General features: G+C 40.0%; 1 protein-coding gene across 1 annotated transcript in view; it reads left to right on the top strand.

Annotated features, from left to right (window-relative positions):
- CCDC129 (coiled-coil domain containing 129) overlaps positions 1-21,812 on the top strand; it is a 78,600-nt gene that overhangs the window by 42,072 nt on the left and 14,716 nt on the right. The window contains exons 10-11 of the mRNA XM_019538217.1: positions 15,759-15,841; positions 18,911-20,383. Coding sequence (XP_019393762.1) covers positions 15,759-15,841; positions 18,911-20,383 — 1,556 coding nt within the window. The remainder of the gene's footprint in view (positions 1-15,758; positions 15,842-18,910; positions 20,384-21,812) is intronic.

Consider the following 21,812-nt stretch of genomic DNA (forward strand, 5'->3'; position numbering starts at 1 on the left):
GGGCCTGATACAAAGCCAATGGAGAGGCTACCATTGGCTTGACTGGGCCTTGGGATGGATACTAGTTGCTACTCGTGGGATTAGCCACCTAAATATGGAATTGTTCTGGTTCTGCTTCCTGAATGAGGATGGAATCTTTAAAAATATGGAGAAACTCCTATATCAGTGCAGAAATAATCTTTCTTATGTTGGTATTCACACAAAGAATAGTCATTCACTGGCACTGTGCAGTGAAAAGCCCATTTGAACAAACATTCATAGAGAAATAAACAAAAGGGCATGAAAAACAGCCAAGTTAAAAACAGATTCAAATTTTGCTGAAATGCCCACAAATAGTTTTTCCTATTATTTGCTTATCTCTAATCAATTATGGTAACATGTCATGGTGAATGCCTTGATTTGCAGGGTTGTTTTTCCAAATTACATAATTATATCTGAATATAAATTTTTAAAAAACAATATGCCCTGCATGCTGCTTTAAAACAAAGAAAAATATGTTTAGTTGTAATTTTGTGATACAGTTTGCAGTATGTGATTATTTTGCCTTTACTTATTGTTGTGCCCTGTCATCTAGTTAAATGATCAACCAATATCATGTAAGTAAATTGTATTAATATGGTATCTATGCCTCAGTACACCCTCAAAATACTATTTCTGTTACAGTATTATTAATACTTGTTCTAATTTCAATTAAAAGAATTAAATACTTATTTTATTAAGAACTTCCTATCCTTTTTCTCCCTTTCCTTTAATTTTTTAGAAATGAAATACCATCAGGTCATTATTTTTAATCCTTTTTAAGAAGTGGTTTTTGCTATGACTTCAGTTTTGCTATTCATTTGGAAACAATTTAAAATCTATTGACATTACTGTAATGTTGTAGTAACGATAATATCTAGCTCTTATAAAGCTTCATATTGATTTAACAGAATGTAGATCAAATCCATATTTTAATTTAGAACCATTAAAATGATTTTCATGCTGTGGCTGTTAGTCCATTTTCCCATCATGAATTGTCCATTACTATACAGTCTAATGGATTTCCAGTTGATGTGGTGAAGGGGATGATCATCTATATAAAATGGTTGCAATGGAAATGTGTATGAGAAGGAAGGAGGAGTTAGATTTTGTTGTTGTTTTAACTCTTCCACAACTTAAAATGGCTGAAAATCTTCAGGCAGAGACCAAAGCTGGGTTCATCATCAGGCTCAAGCATGTGCTTAACTTAAACCAAAATTAATTTAAATTTAAGGTTAAGTGTGTGCTTAAGAATGTTACAGAAATAGGGAAAGTGTAGAAAACATCATCCCAAAAATTAAGTGTTACTGAAAATCAGATCTGTATTGTTAGCTGTTTGGGGCACAAGCCCTCTTTTACCATAGGCTTGTACAGCACCTTGCACAAGGGGAAGGCGGGTCTTGGATGGTTATTAGGTACAGCTGAAATTAACACAATGATGATGATAAATTAGAAGTGTGTGAAAGCACAAGACTGGAATGGAAGCTTACCTGAAGGAGGAAGGGTATGTGCCCACTATAAGAAAAATCCAGGATAAATAGCAACAGAATATTTTGCATAAATAGGATGTATCAGACATAGATAATTTATTGAAGTACCTGTCCCGGTGGTCTTGTTCCTTGGCTGTGTAACCTGGCCTCAATTTTAGCCCACTTGTTTAATTTTCTATACACCCCATGAAAGCCAATTCCCTGGCTGCTGTATGTCTTCTTTATATTTCTCCATAATGTAGATTCTGGCTGTTAAACTGCAGTAGGCTTTATGCTAAGGCTTTTTTTTTTTCTTTTTTGGCAGAGTGCTGAGACTTAATTTTCAAAGACACTCAAACCCCAAACATCCCCGAATGACTTACAAGGAAAGCAGAGTGTTTTCTAGCTCTGTTTTAAAAAATATTACAATCTTTTTTATTAGGCAATTTTATCATTGTTATAAATAAGTAATTGTACTGGGGAGAAGGGATAATCCTTATTTAATTAAATTCATCTATACTCCCAGGTTGGCAGCAACCAGACATATGTGAGACTAATACCCACAGCCTGCCTGTATGCATGTGCAATTAAAAATTCACTCTACAGTAGCACTGGCAGTTTAGTGTTGCTTTTGGCATTTACAAATTCTTTTATTTTGTGACTTTTTTTTACCATACACATATGCTGGAGCAGATGTTGCTTATTTGTTGTTTATTCAAATCTGTAGGCTCTGGCAGCTAACTCCATTGTTCTGTAATGAAGCTTTATTCACTGTCCTGTATTAGGACCCAGCAAATGCATGACAGGCAGAGTTAGTTCCCAGCAGGAAGCTGCAGTTATTGCCCTTACTTATTGGCTGTTTATATTCTAAAGCTCACAGTTGAGAAAGCTGGCTGGGCAGTGTAAGGGGCTGGGGATGTTGTGCGTTGAGGAAAATTACTCGATTCTACTCACTGTATCTTTCCTCTGATTAGGTGCAGGCTTGCATGTAAACTCATCTGTTGCAGGGATTTCATATTCAATACATGAAAATAGAGCTGTTCTCCCTCTCTGCCCCCCACCATTCCTTCCTTTTTCAATTAGCCTTTGTAAAGCATTGGGTTTAACTAAAGGATGTTTCAATGTTGTTCACCCCTGTTAACTCAGCACGTGTCTGAAAATTCATTAGCTGCAACGTCTATTAGGGAGGCAACAGAACTGATGTTTATTTTTGTGCATATTGTATTCATTCATTCCCACTTGCTTCGTATTTATTCCTGAATGTCGTTTCCCATTAGCATAGCCACACAATTGGTAGGCAAAGATTCCATTGTGGTATTGACCAAAGAAGGACCTGCTGATCCTTGAAGCTTGTGTGCCAACAGAAAGGCATTAGCCTGCTGGAAAACCCCTTGGTAGCCCAGGAGGCAATCAATCAGAGAAGTAACCACCTCCATCTGGCACACTGTGACATGGAAACTCACTATCAAAAGCATTTGTGATTCATCTTGTCCCAACTAGTGGTGCCAGAGATCAAACTACACTCAGGGTTTGCAGCATCTGGGAACGTTCTAGCTTCCTAGCATGCTGAGCTAACACATTAGCTCCTGTGACTTCTCAAGTAGCAATTCTTTCAATTATCACACCTTCACTCCTCCTACTCACCAACTCCACATACAGTTTGGTACCATGGGAATATTTGCAGAATGCAATCAGTATTTTTCTTAATTGGCTGTGTTCCAGTAGTGTGAATCCTGTTTATTATCCATTCCAACATACACCTGGGATGACTGCTCAATACCACCATACGTACAAGAAACAAAATCCGCATTTAATTTCTACGTTTCCCATGGCATCCAGATAGCGCTATATTTTAGAAATATTAATTAAATATTAGGTACTTTTATTATTATTTAGCTTACTGTAGCATCCAAGAGATGCTAGGGCCTTTCTCCATACAAAATATAACACTATACATCTGAATATAAAGAAAGAGAGATTAAATGACTTCTTACAGCCAAAAGAGGTGCCAGCATTAAATGTGAAGAGCTTTGCTTAAGACCAGTCTACCCATTTCATTTTTTTCCTATAATTTTTGTCATAGTAGCTTCCAAGTATGCAATCTCCTATCATACTACACAGGATATTATATCTTTGTTAGAATTTCTGCTACTGATGACATTTAAAAAATGTAGTAATGTGGTTCCTTTCACTTAGGACTATGCTGATTGCAGAATGGTATGACAGAGATTTTCAGCTGAAGGTTCCAGTCTTGCAAATGTTCACAAGAAGACAACTTTTAATCATCAAGTTAGTTGTGCATATGCTTTCCTGTGATTTTTTTGCTGTAGGCTCGTGGCCTACTTTCACACAAGATAAAAGCACAACAAAAAAGTAGAGTGAGGATACGATAGCCTTAGAAGCAAAACTGTGCGGTGGTTCACCAAAGCCATTTGCCAAGTGTAGTTGAATTCTTTGAGGCTTCTTTATCTTTTGCTATTTCACAAGATATTTATTTAAAATCTACATTGAATCACTTTTGTGGGTGTCATGGAAGTGTGACTTGAAGAGGATTTGCGTGGGAAGAGTAGAGCTTGTGAATGATTTATGGGAAGGCACTCCATACATAGTAAGCAACACTGAAAAAAGATTAGAGATAGAGGAAAAATTTGCAAATGTGGCACCGAGGCTGGTGTTATTAGTAGAGATGGTTGAAGGTATATATGAACAGCTTGTCCCTTTTTCCATTCAGCCACGCTGAACTTTGAAACATCTCAAGTTCATGGTGGATTAGAGTAGGGTATTTGTTTAGTTAAATCAAACTAAACAAAAAAACTTCAGCAAAATGTTAAGAGAACTTATTCTTCAGAGCTGTGTGTGCTTTCTCTTTAAAGTGGGAGAGGTCAGTACATTTCACTTAAGTGCCAGAACAAGCAGAAGCTCAACATAATTGCCAGAAATAAAATTTCAAGAACACAACATGCGGATGAATAAGCATTCAGGTCCTGAGTTTCTAAAGCTGCCAAGTCTTGGCTGAACAGGTATTAGAAATATATACAATTGACTTGCCAGGCCATCCTGCACTGGCTTGTCATACTTCACAGTGCTGGGACTGGGACTCTGCTTGGCCCTGTCTGGTTATGCTCTTGAGGAAGAAGGGTTTCTTGTTCATTGTCTCCTCTCTAAGGTACATAAATAGAGGGGGGCATAATTTAGATCAAAAGGCAGCACAATATTTGTTAGAAATTTTGAAGGCTACCCTGTCAACAGAAGCAAAAGAACCATGGCCCCCTGAAATAATTGTAAACTGTGAGAAAGCAGTGACCAACAGGGAGGAGCTGAGTGAGTGGCAAGTTATGAGCTACCTCAGTCTCAATTCCCTTAAACTTCCATGCAGAGACAGTGTCTTCTGTCAGACGGGAATGCCTTGCTCTCAAGCAGCAGCCTGATCAAAATGGGGGATTGGCCTCAACAGCACCAGGGAATCTCTCTGTCTGTGGTACCTTTTACAGTGGCAACTTTTACTTTGTTCTGTTTTTTGCTCTAAAACCAATTCCCACCCATCACCACTGAAGAACAGAAATAGAGAAACCTGAACAGCAATGATTATTTTTTATGCTCTTGACAGTGAGAGAGAGAAAGAGAGAGAAGAAAAGCAAAAAAGAGGCTTGTAAAATGGCCACTGGTCAATAGCGTCAGGAAACCTTGCTTACAGTGGTGGCTTTAGGCAATGATCCCCAAAACTTTGGAAGACTGTGTAATATTCAGTCTGTATGTTCCTAAAAGTCAGTGTAGTATAAGAGTGATGTTGTAACCATGATGGTCCAGAAATTATGCAAGAGGCAAGGATTTCTTACAGTGATACCTTTTATTGGATTGGCTATGTAGTTGGGATGAAGTTAGACAAGTTTTCAAATGCAAGACATTCTTTGTCAGGTCTCTGATCACAGAAAGCCAGGCATCTGCCACAGGTACAATGCTATGTTTTAAACAGCCATGAAATTTTAGTATGAAGAGATTTAAGAAGTTTCTGTGGTCTGGAGTCCTGACAGGAGGACTTTTCTAGTAATTCTTTTACGTATTTTGCATTTTGTTCTTATGCCATAGTAAAATACAGCAAGATCCAATCTTTGGCTATTGACCACTGAACTCAGTAATGCTCTGCTAATTTGCACTACATAAGGATGTGACACATTGAACCTTAAGACTCGACCTGAATTTCTTAGATCAAAAGCCACATCCAACTTAGGCCAACTGATAGAAAGTGTGTTGCTTACTGCATATATCTGAGAGATACAGGCTTAGGTGCATTTCTGCACAAGTTGTAAATATATTAAGATACCTCAAGAGGGTCTGAATGAAGACATTTCAGTGTTGGATGTCACCCCCCCATACATGTACTTTGGATCGGAAACTGTAATCCGTTCAGAGTACAATAGTCTCCTCACAAATCTGACAGATTTCAGTGCTATATTCTGTTTTTCATTTATGTACACAACTCTCTGCGATATTATCACCAATGTACCCACTTGTAAGAACACTATGGACTTTCTTCTCAGCCCACTACAAGTAGTTCTCTAGGTTATTCTGAAAATTAGCTGAATTTTGCCCAGTTTTCTAGGGAGAGATTTTACAGTATTGTAGGCAGGCCAGCCAGTCATCTATAATGGGGACCTAATGTCTCCCTCAGTGATGGCAAACTATTGGCAACCTTCAAATTAGTCTTGGTCAGACTTGCTAAGAGAATAACAGTTAATGTCGCTGTTGTTGTTACTAATAGTAGCACTCTGAGTGCAAGTTATGTATTAGGAACCCATTGGGCAAGTTTGTGTGAAAACACAGAACAAAAGAAACTGGTTCTTATCCCAGAGAGCTTAGGGCCTTGTTACATCTTGCATTGTGAGCTGCATAAATGTTGACGGGTGTTAGTGCTAGCTCAAGCTTGCAGCAGTCGCACGTTCAGGCCAGCAGAGGCCCGGGGGACTGATAAATAAGAATTCCTACCCCCATCTCCGTCCCATTCAGGCTTTTCCCTTGTTCGCTGACCCTTGGGGCTCCCCTGGTTCCCTCTACTCCTGGGGCTTTTCCTCTCCCCACCCCACTTGTGGCTGCCCCTACTGCCTATCCCAGGGAAGCAGGAAGGGAAGAGTTAACCTGCCTGCCTGCCCCCGCACCTCCCACCACCACTGCTACTCTTCTGCAGGCTGAGCCTGGCAGCAGCTGGGCAGGCAGGTTAACTCTTTCCTGCGTGCTCCCCGAGGACAGACAGTGCCAGCAGCCACAAGTAGGAGGTGGGGTGGGGATGGAGCGACAGTGAGTAGAGATGTAGGGGTGCTGGGGAAGGAGGGGGGAAGTGGTGGGTCTGATCCAGGCCAGTGTGGGAGCCTACAGTGGCTACACGTTAGTGTAACACAAACTGAATAATGCAGATCAGAAATAATCCTGCCCTGGGGTGGCCTAACTTTGAGCTGCCTAATGAGTGCTTAAAACTAGTTTCAGGCAGAGGAGCTGAGTATGTGAGGGCCTGAGGGCCCTGGTCCCCCTTGGAAAGAGGGCTGTCATCTGAAATGCATAAAACTTTCCACACATCCATCATCTTAGGCCCCACTCAGCAAAAATAGAAGTTGGCGTCTATGGTTTCAGGTGTTCATGTGAGGCCAGTCCAGGTGTACGGAGTTCCAGGAGCCTCCCAAAATTACCATGTAACAAAGTCCTTAGATATTTTTGTTGATGATTGTCTTTTATTGAGCTACTACTCTCTGGTGAAAAAACATTGAGAAGCTGATTGTGGGCATACTCCAACATCTGGTATGCCAGGGCTTATTGAATCAGGCTTTTGATCAGAGATTAGCATGTAAATCTACCTACTATAATTGGCTAATGATATCTGCAAGGTAATAGACAGAGGCTAGGCATCCACATTGCCTTTCAGGAGTTTTTGATACTGCTTGGGGTCAGGAAAGAATTTTACTCTATGGTTAGATTAGTACAGACTGTGAGAGTTTTTGCCTTTCTCTGTTGCAGGGGGTGTGGCCCATTTCTTTGGATCACTTAAGCATATTTTACTAACCCTCATAGCAGCGAGACATTGGCCACTATTGTCCTCCTGTTTTACCTGTGGCAAGTTAGGTTGTTCATATCTTGTGGTTGTGTCAGGGTTGACTAACTTTACTAATGGCTTAGATAAAGGATTTATATAGCATAGTTTGGGTAGGGGTAGTCCCTCTGGTGGGGGTTTGGACTACGTGACTTATGGAGGTACCTTATAGCCCTACCTTTCTATGATTCTATTTATGCAAAGTTGCAAGGCCTGGTAGGGAAGAAGGAAATTGTCATTGATTCTTTGCATGATATGCACGAGATATAATTGGGTGGACATTACTTAGGCTTCTTTGTGAATGCTTCACTGTGGAATCCCATAGGGATCATTTCTGTCAGCTCAGTTTTGAATAACATTTTGAAGCTCCTGCTTGGGGAGACTGTGAAGTTATATGTGGGCTGATGATACTTAGCTCTACATCTCATTTTCATCAGAAGCAGACGTAACCATCAGCAGGCTCCCCCAACGTTTGGCAGGGATTGGAATCTGGATTATATCCAGCTGGCTAAAGCTCAATCAATATAAAATGGAAGTGCTGACTGTCAGTGAAAAGTACTAGAAAGGCCTGGCAAACCCTGAACATTGTTCCATGAGTTGAAGGAGGATAAAATATCATCGTTAAATTGGCTGCAGTCCCATGATCTGCTCCTCGACTTTCAGATTGTATCTATGACCAGAAATCACATATACCTGGCTACAATATTCTGCCTTTTCTTCTATAATGCAGATCTCAAAATGCCCATTCAGAATGTATTCCTAAACTGTTATATAGAACTGAGCAGGGAAATTACTCAAAGTTCCTGACTAGTACAGAAAATAGCTACCTACTTTCTCAGTGAGTTATAGTTTGCAATTGCACATCCCTTGTATGCTCTGCATGAATTTCATGGTTTCACTGTGAATCAAGATGTTAATCAGTACTGTCAAACCTAAAATTGACCATATGACATAAAGGACTCTCTGCATCTCTGTGGCTGCTTTGGGAGGAAATCATTGGAGCATTATGGTAATAAATGGAGTTATAATTAGGCTTATTCTGTTGGTATATCATAAACAAATTGGGTGTTTTTTATACATTTTATTTAACTATATAATTTAATTGCATGTAATGCTGGGCATAAGAAACATAAATTAAAACAAACACATTTCAGCACTTATGCTTGAAATATGCACAGGCCTTCCAATATTTTTGAGACTAAATGCTGTTGAAGAACTTGACCATAGTCCATTTGTATTTATGCCCAAACCCCACAGGGTGGGTACCTTTATAAAAATATGTTGTAATATATTATATCATATACAGTAGCAGGCAGAAAATAGGTATAGGAGAGAGACACACACATAATTGCCTACAAAGTGGCCAGATCCTAACAAAAAGTATTTAGGCTCCTAATCTACATATAGGGACTTAAAATATCAGCCTACTTTACTGAAAATACATGCAAAGGCTTAAAAGTATGTTCTCTGTGATAGTGGAAAAGAACCTGGTCAAATGAGATTTGGGGGAGAGGAGGGTGAATGCATTTACAATGGTGAAATGAAATACCACCAAGGATGCAGGAAGCCTTGAAGTTTTCGGTTCTTAGTATGAGCTGTTTCTGACAGAGGCTGTCTTCATTCCACGTTTGTATAGTGCCTGACACAATGGTCTCCTAGGTCATAACATGAGATCCTGACATGACTGTAGTACAATCAAGAATAATTGTTCTGAGTGCAGGATATTATATTTTTACCCAGTAATATTGAAAGAGGGAATGTATACAAGAGTCTGATTTAATCCAAGGTGGAAAATAGGTTATGGAATTTCCTTAACTGCATTCTGAATAACAAGCAGAGCTTCAGACATAACTAATGCACCTTGGCACACAAAACCCAGTGTCATGTAATATGGATTTTTACATAAGTGGCTTTATTTAACTCTTGTCATATAAAACAAAGATCAGTGGAAGGGTATTGGTGAAACGTTACTGATTATTCACTAAATTTGTGGTTTATCAGCTGCTGCCACCTGGTGTTTGTTCTATAATGTGGCATGTTATGCTGTTTGACCAGTCTGGTCATATCTCTGGCATCAGTCCTACAGCTCATGTCTAAGGATGAGGCTAGTCACATAAAAGAGGATTGTAGAATTGGGCCCCAGCTTATTTTTTTCTGACAAGTAAACAAGAGTGTGTTAGCTCCTGCAAGTTTTTCATTCCTGCAGTGATAAAAGTAAAGTTTAAAAATCACTAAAATGCTGCAGAAAATATGTTTGAATGAGACTAGATTTGGCATTTCAGATTTCACTGGCAATAGGTGAAATGTCTGTGAGCATGGTCAAACAGACTTCTTAACCACTTTAAAAGGGCAGAAGGCTGCTGCTTCAGTATGCATCAGATATTGGGATTTGTGCATGGACCTGTAGTTAGAGGTAAGCTAAATCACCCTAACTTTCACCACAGAATCAGATTGTAAACATAAGACAAGTTAACAGATGGATACAGGCAGATGACTGTGTGAACACAAGGAAACAGTAAAACAGTATTGACCACTGTGCTACATACAGAGTTCAGCAACACAACTGCTATCAGCATCTTTCAGAGAAAGCGAAAGTCAACTAGAACAAGCATAAAGATTCATTTAAGGTATTTAGTATAATCAAGGGACAGAATTATTTAGAGCAGCACACTGCTACTATGCAGGCATTGAACTCCCCATTGAAATACTTGCTTTTTGTATAGTATTTAGTGTGTCTTATAAATATTATCTAGATCAGAAGATAAAATGTCCTTTGGATTTTTTGCCCACCAAAAGAAAATATTTCATGAAACTGTCATGATACAAAGCAGAAAAATACACAGCTCATGAATTATAATATATATGCATATGACAAAAATCTCTTGCGCAAATATGTCTGCCCAGAAGCATCATGTCATTCCCAACATGGAGCAGGGCATGACTCCCCAGTGGCACTTTCTGCCTTTATTTAAGAATAACTGCTTTGAATAGCCATACCTGTGCTGTCCAAACAGGAGATGTAGACAGGTATAACACCTGTACAGATAATCAAAGGATACTGCTATAAGCAGTTACAGTGAAATTGTTATATCTGTGTACTTGTCTTTGATCCATGTGTGTAAAGTGTACATTAGACTTGGTTCCTAGGCACCACTGCAGTATATGTAACAGCAATGATAAGACTCTGTCCAACTCTGAGACAGTAGACTGAGATAGTGAGAGGTGATTAGGTAGGAATTTCCTCTTGATTGATGGGGAATAAACAATAAAACTGTTTTGGTGAGAGACGATTTACATACCATGCTACAAAATGTAGATAGGACAGAGGTGCCAGAGGAAGCTTCAGTGCCCAAAGTCTGCAGATAGGGAGGGAAGTGTGTACCTATTCCAACGCTTATTCCAAAATTAATCCAATTGTCTTTCTTTTAGCCTACTGTGTAAGGCAGAACATCTTGAATTTTAGGGACCATAATACTGTGTCTTGACAATCAGGATAATTCCCAAAGGCAAATATTAAGGCCAATGTATTCAAATCTGCGCACCAAAAGTAAGGCACCTTATCAAAGGTGACTTGTTTTGGAGGTGCTGCGCACTTGTCATTCCTCATTATTTCTTTTGCAGTGGTGATTCTCAGAGCCTTTGAAATGTATGCCCTCTTATTCAGCTCTTGGGCATGGATTTAGGTATATGTATTTGAAAATTAGCCTCTAATTTATTATAAATCATTCCAGTTTGTTGTGCTTCTCTGTTTGGTTTTGTTTACTTACCTTTTTGGAAGAGAGAACATCCAAGCTGTTAGCAAAAATTGTCACTCACATTTCATCACTACCATGCAAGAGCTGAAGGAGATCTGTTCCCTTGTCTCCATGCATTGCAGAGCCCCTGTGTTGAGACGCCCTGTGCCCCAGATACCCTTCTTGGCTGGCTGGGGCACAGGGTGACTCAAGACAGTGTCTCTGCGTGCCTCAGTGCAGGGGCTCAGCTGCAAACCCCCCAGGCTGAGGCGTGTGGAGCCCCTGCACTGGGGCACCCTGCACCCCAGCCAGCTACTCTTTAGCTGACTGGGGTACAATGTGCCTCGAAGTGGGGGGACCACATGCCTCAGCATGGGGGCTTTGCAGCAAAGCTCCCACACTGAGGCACATAGAAACAGGGGAGCAGCCAGCCCAGGGCTGCCTGCTCCCCCGTCTCAAGGCACACTGTGCCCCAGCCAGGAAGGGTGCAGGGTGCCTTAGCGCAGGGGCTCCACAGCGTGTGGTGATGCTACATCACCACAGCATCACGTCCATAGAAATGTGCTTCAGGGGATCTCCAGGGGCATGTCTTTAGAAGCAGGGTAAGCCCATGTGGATCTCGACATGGAGGCACAAGACCTGGGGAATTCTTGGTGCTCTGTGCCTCCACACTGAGACCTGTGCAGCCCTGTGCCTCCATGCTGCAACTTGCACTGACCTGTGTTTTGTGCGGAGGCATGGGCCACACGATTCCTGGCAGGGAAGTGCAGGCAGTGCAGCAACCAGATGATTCTCAGCATGGTCCCAGCATGGAGGAACAGGGCTATGGAAATTCCCCATGTCCCGCACCACTCCACATATCCTGGCTGGGACCTGTTTTTACCCAGAGTGAGGTTCAATACCTAGAATATGTATTCTTTCTTGTGGAAGACAAAACAGGAGCAGAGCAGATGCAAGGTTAATAGATGATCATTGTCTACTTTTATTTTCAATTCATGCTGAACTTGAACAGGATCTCATAGCAAAACCTCCTGAGTAGCAATTAGCACAGAAAGGCTAAGAGCCATAACTTTCTCACCAGTCTTTTCAGGCAAATGTTGCATTTCCTTGTGCATTCTCTGCAAAATAATCTGAGTTGTAATTGTAAATTTATAGTTAAAAATGGCCTGTATCTATTCCTACACTGTACCTACACTCTACCTTCCTTTTTTGGTATGCCTAACCATGCTATCAGAACCTCTGTCTGAAAGCCTTCGGCCCTAGAAGAATGACTAGAGTTAATATTAATAATGGCATTTTTGGCAGAGTGGGCAAAAGAGAATTTAGGAAGAAAATCACTTTAGGTCAACCTGGCATGAAAGGCGTTCTTTATTATTCAAACTCTTTAACAACCTTTAAATTAAGATCAATTCAGATAAAAAAAATACAAATTTCAGTTTCAAAATACTTTGTTTAAAAATGTTGAAATAAAATGTTCTGCTCTTCTGGACCTGGCCTCTTGCTTGCTTTTTAGAGGCAGAATTATTTACCAGGTTTCAAGCATCCCAAAACTGCAACATTTGGCAAAATGGTCATCTGCTGAAAAATGTTGCCCACCTCTAAGAATGACAGATTACTTTTAGTAGCCTGTGCCCCTGCAAACAGTCTTCAGCCATTCTTCAATCTAGTTTAGCTGTTAGTCAGGATGAGTCCAAACCATCTCGAATATGCAATGTGGATGCTTTTTGAAAATTGGTGTAGAGGTTAAGAGGCTTGATGGAGACTAACTTTGGACACTTAACATAGGTTCAGTGCCTAGTTTGGAGTCAGTGTGTGCCTTGTATATTTTAAAGAGGAATTAATTACAAGCTAACACCTGCTTTTATAGAGTTTGTTATTAAAAGCTGTCATTGGCAAGTATCAAAGTTAGTAATCTATCGATAAACTAAAATCCATTCCCATACAGAGGGCCAGCATATGACAGATCCACCTCTTACATTCAACATAAGCACTGCTTGGAAGGAATGAGCGTAAGTCAGGTGTTACACAGTCCTGCATTTTCTTTCTTTGCACGCTCGGCTTCTAGGTTCAGCTTACAGTACCTCTTCTCCCCAACCCAGCTCTAGTGTAAGGGGATCAAATTCTGTCTACTCAAATCACTTGCAATATCTCAAATTCAATCAGTGCGTTTGAAATAGCTACCTTGATTTTAAAAGACTAACCTTTTTTTTACTGATTTAGGCAAAGACTACATCCCCTGAATAATAACGCTTTCCAGTTTGCTCAAATATGTAGTGTTTAAATTAAAGTTGCTTGGAACCCTTCAGTAATTTCTTTCAAAAAATGTATCCTTACCTAGAGCCCATAGCTGGAGGTTGGTATTGCAGTTTTATTTAGTCTTTTCTTAGGAAGATTTCCACTGAAGTAAAAGGGAATTTTGCTGGAGCAAACAAAGGTCACAGACATGAAAACAGGTTATCATGAAGTAACAAGAGAAGGAATTTACTGAGAATCTACTACTCTGCGATACAGGTAAATGAAAGCTAACCCATGGTAGTTTAGCTCTCAAGGTTACAAGACCAGGATATATTTGAGGAAGTGGGGACTTTTTTTGTATGGGATATCAGTTTGAGTCTACCGTACATTTGAAAAAACAGCAGTTAATGCATTTCGGCATGTGAGAATGTAACTATTCTTTTGAATATTTTCTTATTAATCGCATACAAATGAATGTAGGCCAGTCTGATAAACTGTCAACACCAGTTGAATGATTAAAGCATCTGAAAAAAAAAGTTTCACGGAGTAGCAGAACATTTTCTTCTTTGAAGTAGATGAAATGTGATGACAGTTGCCTGAATCAGGTAGGTTGGATTTGGAAGCCACCCATAAAGGACATTTTCAGCAATCTTGATGCAGATTATGGAATGTGCAAGTTGCAAGCCATGTATTTCTCATCTGAAACGAGGACACAACTGCTAAATTGATGGTTCATGTGTTAGTGACAAGAAGACAAACTCTATGATTTATGATGTTGTAATAATAAGTAATATGTTCTTGATTTTACAGTTGCTTTCATTTATAGATTAGAAATTGCATGGGTTTTTTTCAGTGATTATTAGTTCAGTTGTCAAAATAGGCTGTAAATTCATTGTAGGCTGTTTTGTGAAGACATCTTTTGTATTCTGCTTTTTGTTTCCTAATGCATGCACATGAGTCTAACTTGTTCTGGAATTAGAACAGTTTTTGAGACAATGAATTAACTTAGTTTCACATCCAATCCGATTTAATTCTAAAGGTTGTGGGAAGTCACTGGGGAGTATTGTTTTAGACAAAAGGGAGAATTAAGTAGCAGATTAGAGTTTGGGCTGGATTAGAATATTCCCAAGAGTAAATCTTGAATGACCTGAGTTCTAGATATCCTGTTCAACCATGACTTGAAATCCTTTGCTCTCCATCTGCTAACTGTAGTTTCCTGAGTGCTCCCTCAGGTCAGGAAGCAGCTGGAGAAAAGTGAATTTCTGAGACTAAGAGATGGACAGATGGACAGAAATTGGTATGGGGAATGAATGGACCCCATGCAGGAAAGTGGTGAAAGCATATCTTTGAGGCAGACCAAGAAAGTGTGGCTCTCCCTGTCTCGTTGGCCAGCAGACAGCACTTTTTGCTGGAGGACAGGGTAGGAAATATTAGCGTCTATTAGTGCTTGATTAGAAAACATTTCCAGGGCAGAGCAGGAGCAAAAATTGGGGAAAGCAAAGGGGAAGGCTTCCTCTGAGGGTCTGTGTGACAAAAGTTAGGAATTAAAATCAATTGTATTCTAAGTTTTCAAGAATATGCTGATGTTGGTTCCCTTTATATTTGGGTGCCTAAGTTGACATCCTCAAGTGTATCCACTGACGAGGTTAAAACCCTCAAATCACTGGTTACTTCAACAAATTTGGCCTTCACACATATACATAAAGATGCAGCCTGTATTGTGTATTGATCAAATTCTAGTTTACTGGGAACAAAATTATATTGGCTAACAAACATGTCTAGTATTATGTGGCTGGCAGTCTTAAGTAACAACTGCTGCTTAGCTTAATCAGATCTGTCCCTTGGAATTGTTTGGAACTAGTGAGATGAGTAGGGTGAATCAGATGTGATGTAAACAGTCTGTAACAATTAAGTCAAAAGTCAAAGAATTAACTGAAATAGCTAAACAACAGCACGAGTGGCTGTCTGCTTTTATCAACTATATACGTTTCCTATGTTTTACATGTCAAATTAAAACTGCTAGTATAGTCATACTAACTGCTATTTCTGCACTATCCTAAGTACACGCTATAATTCATTCTGCTTGTTGAAGATGTTATTGGTTTCGGGGGAAAACTGAGTTTACCTACTTTTGGTTTTCAAGGGAAGTCTTTATTGGAATCAGTTGATTTGTCCCTGGTTTGCCGTTAGACTTTCCCTCTTCTTACTCTTATTTTTCTCCTGTAGGAGCTGTGGTTACAAGAGCAAACAGTTACCAGTCTGATAGCAGTGGATTTTTGGAGGAACAATCAGAGCCTTCACCTTTACAGGTAAATGAGCTAATGATACTCTTTCATAACACTTGTGAAAAGTTTGTATTTCTGGCAAAATTAGTCCCTACTCTCCCCCTCCCCCCCACAATCAACCGAATGAAAAAACACCAGAATTATGAAAAAAGTAGTAGCATAGTAGATACAATTTTCCTGAGATTTCTTGTGAAAACAAGGGAGCTTGTTGTAGGTTAAAAAAAACCTTTTTTCATCCCAGTGGAGTATGATGCAAGGTCAGAAACTTGATGTTTAACCTAATCCAATCTTTCTCTAACATTGTTGCCTCTTTAGCCAAAGCAATTAGCTAGTATTCAGGGCCTAGCAGGTTATATCCACTAAAATGAAAAAAAAATCAGTCATATGAATCAGGTATATTTTGGAGGGGTTATCACGTTGGTTCATCAACAAAGTACACAATAACCAATTTCCCTGAACATAGTAGGAAAGAAACCATCAGCAAGCAGTTTCCTTAATCAAAAATTTCAAGTGTACTTCTCCAGTAGGCTGTGCGCTCAAGAAGGTCGGTTTATGTTCTTTCACTAGGTCATATTCCTGACTTCTTCTCTCACATGCTGTGTCCAGCATACCGCTACAGTTCTAGCTCATAGATTTAACTGATTGAATAGATTTTATATATTTCAGAGATTTTTAGGGTCTGAAGGGACCTCAGTAGATCATCAAGTCCAACTCTCTGCCCTGGGCAGGAAAGAGCACTGGGGTCAGACAACCCCAGCCAGCTGTTTGTCCAGTTAGTTCTTAAAGACCTCCAAAGTAGGGGAGAGCATGACTTCACTTGGAAGCTTATTACAGATTCGGGTAACCCTTACCGTACAGAAGTTCTTCCTAAAGTCTAGTCTAAATCTGCTCTCTCTCAGTTTGTGGCCATTGTTTCTAGTTACTCCAAGGGGTGCCCTAGCAAACAGAGTATCTCCTGTTCCTGGCTTCCCTTCCCCTCCTTCCCCCTAACCCCCCAACAAACTTGTAGATGACCACTAGATCACCTTTCAGCCTTTTCTTATGGAGGCTGAAGAGATCCAGGTTCCTCAATCTCTCCTCGTAGGACCTTACCTACAGGCCCCTAACCATAAAGGTGGCCCTCTTCTAAACCCTCTTAAGGTTATCCACATTCTTCTTGAAATACAGCGCCCAAAACTGGATGCAGTACTTGAGCTACAGCTTTACCAATGCTGTGTAGAGGAGAAGTATTACCTCCTTATACCTGTCCGTGATGCACCTGTTAATGCATGATAAATCACAATTAGCTCTATTGATCACTTTGTGACATTGTTGACTCATGTTTGTCTTGGGCTCAGCTATAATTCCGAGAATGCTCTCTGCTGCTGTACTGTTTAAAAAGTTGTCTCCCAATCTATAAGTGTGTTGGTGATTCCTCCTTCCCAGGTGCAGTACCTTGCATTTATCTTTGTTAAATTGCATCCTGTTTTGTTCTTCCCACTTTTCTAGCCTGTCCAAATCTGCCTGAATCCATTCCTTACCCTCTGGTGTGTTTACTTTGCCCCATAAATTTGGTGTCGTTTGTGAACTTGGACTTTGTGCTCTCCATAACCTCATCCAAGTCACTGATGAAGGTATTGAACAGCACTGGTCCAAGGACTGAGCTTTGGGGGACCCCACTGCTCACATCTTTCCAGGTTGATACAAACCCATCCACTCACTGCTCACAACCCATTAGCCAATTCACCACCCATCTGACCATGTAACAATCTAAGTCACAGCTGCTTAGTGTTTTTTATGAGAATGGAATGTGACACCTTATTGAAGGCTTTTTAAAAATCCAAGTATATGACATCCATCTCGACTCCTGCATCCAAGCAGTTTGAGACTTGGTCATAAAAAGAAACAGGGTTTGTCAGGCAGGATCTACCTGCTCTGAACCCCTTGCTGGTTGCCCCTCAGCATTATTTTTCCTGCTGGGCTTCCACAAATGTAATCCTTAATAATTTTTTCAAAGATTGTCCCAAGGATAGAGGTGAGACTAACCAATCTATAGTTCCCTGGATCCTCCTTCCTTCCCTTTCTGAAAATAGGGACCACACTGGCCCTTTTCCAGGCCTCTGAGACTTGTCCTGAGTGCCATGAGTGCTCAAACAGTCTTGACAGTGGTTCTGCTATGACACTGGCTAACTCTTTCAGTACTCTTGCATGAACATCATCTGGGCTTGCTGACCTGAACACATCAAGCCCCTCCAAGTGTCCCTTCACTAGGTTGGCCATTGGTGGGCCAGTGTCTCTGCTGTGCTTGTCTATGGTCAAATTTGGAGATATGTCTTTGTCCGTACTCAGGAATACTGATGCAAAAAACTCATTTAAGAGCTCAGCCTTGTCACTTCTATCCATCACTAATTGTCCCAGCCTGTCCTGTAGGGGCCCTATGTTACCACGTGCCTGACAAGGTCAGGAAGCTGGCCAAGCTCACTCAGTTTTTAGGACCAGCTTGTTGTGTGTCTTAACTTTCACTGCTGTCTTTTTCAAGAGTTCATGGTAGCTCAATACCTGGTTTAGCGTCATGCCCAGGTAGATGGGTTATGCTTCATACCTCAGCCTCTGACCATTCAGGAAGATGTTCTGCTCCTGGGTAGCACTGGCGTTGTGTAGGTGGAAACAGTGTAAATTGATGTGATATTACATCCTGACCCAAAACCCACTGAGGTCAAAAAGACTGTCAATTGACATTAGTTGGTTGTAGATAAGACCTATCAGATACAGACCTGAGAAGCTGTGACGTATAAGGGCTGACATTTTGCCTTTGGCTTTGTCCTTACAAGCAAGATGCTTGTCTTTAGTTCTGCCTATTAGTCCTTGTGAAAAATACAAATGATCTTGTCTTCATGAGAGTATTAACTTGGAAATGTAATGTTCGTTGCAGTCTTGATTGCTTGTACATCCACAGAGGCACCAACCACAGACTGTTCCCAAACACCAGACAAAAGGGTTCCTTTTCTATTTAAGAATCCTTCAAGATAAACAAATTGCCATTATGCATCACATGAAACTAGGCTGTGCTATTAAAAATGCAGTCACTGAATGTAATCTGATTTTTTTTTTCAGAATCTACCGATGCTAGGAAATCTGAACCTTAGATACGATACCCATGACCAACAAACACCACAAAGGACTGATCTCTCTATATCATATCAGAATACTCAGCAGAAACCAGAGGGTACTGTTCCTAAGGCAGAGTGCAGGAACAGTTTAAAGGTGGAGGGAGAATGTAATGACCAGAGGGAAGAAATCTCTCTCTCACAAATTGCAAGAGATGGTCTACACCAGACCTGGAATGATCAATCAGAAGATTTTGTTGAAGAAATGGTGTATGATGTGGATAAGAAGGAAATGAAAGTTGAAGGAGAGTGTCTGGGGAAAGTCGAAAATTATGAACAACAACTTACTTTATGTTTTCAGGGTGATGATCAGGAGGTGGGGGATATTGTCTTCCCAGAATGTGACCATCATTTATACATTAATGCACTTCACAAAAGTCCGGATTCATCTCCCACTGAATATAATGGTACAACCTCCAATGACTTCAGTGGCATCAGAACCTGTACCAAAGAAGTAAGTGAGAGACCTCTGATTGAAGAGGATGCTGGGGAAGTATATAATGAAAATGTCCAGGAAGGTACTACTGAATGTATAAAGGAAAAGCAATGGGATATGGCAATTTTCAGTAAAGCTGATACTCTCATTCCAGTCATCAAGGCCACAGTTGATCAGGAGTTAAATCAGATGGATCTGGATTTAAAACTCTGCTGCTCTTTTGAAACAGGAGCACAAGAAACTGAATGGCAAGTCTCATCACTGAAAAATGAAAATGAGCTCATTTCAGACTGTTATTTTCCAGTAGATGACTGTACCGCTTATGGCCTAGAAGAAAGACCTGAATTTAGCTCCTATGAAAGCTCAGAGGCATGCTGTTTGGATAAGATTTTAGCAGCCAGTGAGCAAGAAAAGGATGACCCCAGTCAAAACTTAAAAATTAATACTAATCCTTTTAAATCTGTTACGGTTCAGATGTCATCGCAGCTGGTATCTACTATGCAAAATGTTCCTTTGAGTGAAGGCTTTGCTAAAAGTCAGGCTTTAGAATGTGCATCCGACAGGTCGCAATGCTCTGAGGGTGAGCATGTAATTATTTCAGAGCTGGGCACTTTGAAGGAAAATCTCAAGGAGCATAGAGATGCTTTGATTCAAACTGACTCAACTGAAGGGAAAAAAAAAAATCAATGGCCTGATCCTCCATTTCATAGGCATGGCCATCTCACAAAATCAGTCTCCCTGGACACTGGACTTTATAGGAATTGCAAATTATCTTGTTATGGAGCTTTGGCTGCCTGGCCTGCTCCGTTTGCCCATTGCTGTCATTGTTTCTGCTGCCATCACTGCTGCTTTTTCTGGGCCAGTCCCTTAACTGGTTCCTCCAAACATCCTGCAGCCTCTTGTCCCAACCAGGCCAGCATCGAATTACAGCTTCTGAAAACACTAAGGCTTCTGCAGGAGACATCAATGAAGAATATTTCCCCAGTAAGTATAGTCCTCAGTAAAGTAAAATATAGAATCTGGTGCATTTCTATGCTAAACATGAATTGTTTTTCACTTCGAATGTTAGTTGTTGTTGCTGGGAACGCTCCAGATTGTAGCTTGGAAAGCAAATGGGGGAAAAGGGAAAGCTCATCCTGGACAAATTGAAGATATGGCACAAACACACTCTGACTCCAATTAAATCATATTAATTTGCTACCATTAATATTGTTAATATTTTAATAGTGCCTGTATGGCTTTGAAATTAAAAACTTGTTATGGTGAATTGGGAAATAGGTGTTATAGGCTGAATTGAGAGCTGAGTCTAAGCTGTTATATTTGCACTTTCTTCCGCTGCCCTCAGGGTGTAAATTATAACAGTGTAGGTTCTCTTAAGGCAAACAGATTGCATTTTTTTAACTATACCAATGTAAAGCTAGTAAAATGCCTAGTATGAAAACAGTTATAGCCACATAAAGGTGTTCCTATGTTGGTATAGGAAGCAGAAAAAGCTATAATACAACTTGTATAAATATATCTACACTGAAGGGTTTTACCAATTAAAATAATCATAGTCATAGTCTAAACTGTTTTAGTGGTGTACATCAGGCCTTCGACTCTCTAAATTAAATTAGATTCATGTTAACTTCTTCCTGCTTCTCAATATGTCAACTGTATCTTTTATCCATTGTTCTGAATTGAAGCCAGTGAATCTGTGCCTGAAGGGGTGAAAAGGCATTAATTTAGATTCAGGTTGACCCCATAGTTTTGCTTCTTTGTTCTGGGTATAGTAAAAAAAAATCTATTGACAGTAGGAGTGCCTACAAATGTAAAAAGAAAGAAAGCTTTATAGCAAAACAAGTCACGCTAAACTGGTGATGTAAAGTTTTGAAACCAAAGGGATAATTTATGGATTCAGTAAACCTATGACTCTTAAGTATTTTATGGCATGTCTCTCTGTTCTGTTTGTTTGAAGATACAGAATTCCCCCCTTTTAGTGTTTTTGAATGTTGCTATATACTTAGTAAATAAAGTTGACAGCACATACAGCCCAGTCTGTACATTAAATTGTTCACTGATTTTGATTTCATTCAGTAAAATGTATATGAAATCATAAGGCCTTAATTTTCAGGAAAACCAAACACTCAAAATGATGAATTGTGAACAGTCAGCATCTCAGAATATCTGATCTAGGCAGAATAAAGAACATTTTAGCAAACCTAAAAGTTTGCTTCCTATCAGAACTATGTGCAATATTTGTAACAAAAATTGACAGCCAGGATAAAGTCACCTGTTTTTTTGCTTCATTCTAAGCTTGAAATTGTTGAGATGTTCACAAAGCTTTCAAGGCAAGCTGGGCTGGTGAATATTTTTGTGTCCTGACTAACTTGTAACATTTCAGCACAAACCCAGGAAGACTTGATGCTTTTAA

Source organism: Crocodylus porosus, unplaced genomic scaffold (genome assembly GCF_001723895.1).
Source record: "Crocodylus porosus isolate Cpor-Errol unplaced genomic scaffold, CroPor_comp1, whole genome shotgun sequence".
NCBI classification, from domain to species: Eukaryota; Metazoa; Chordata; order Crocodylia; family Crocodylidae; genus Crocodylus; species Crocodylus porosus.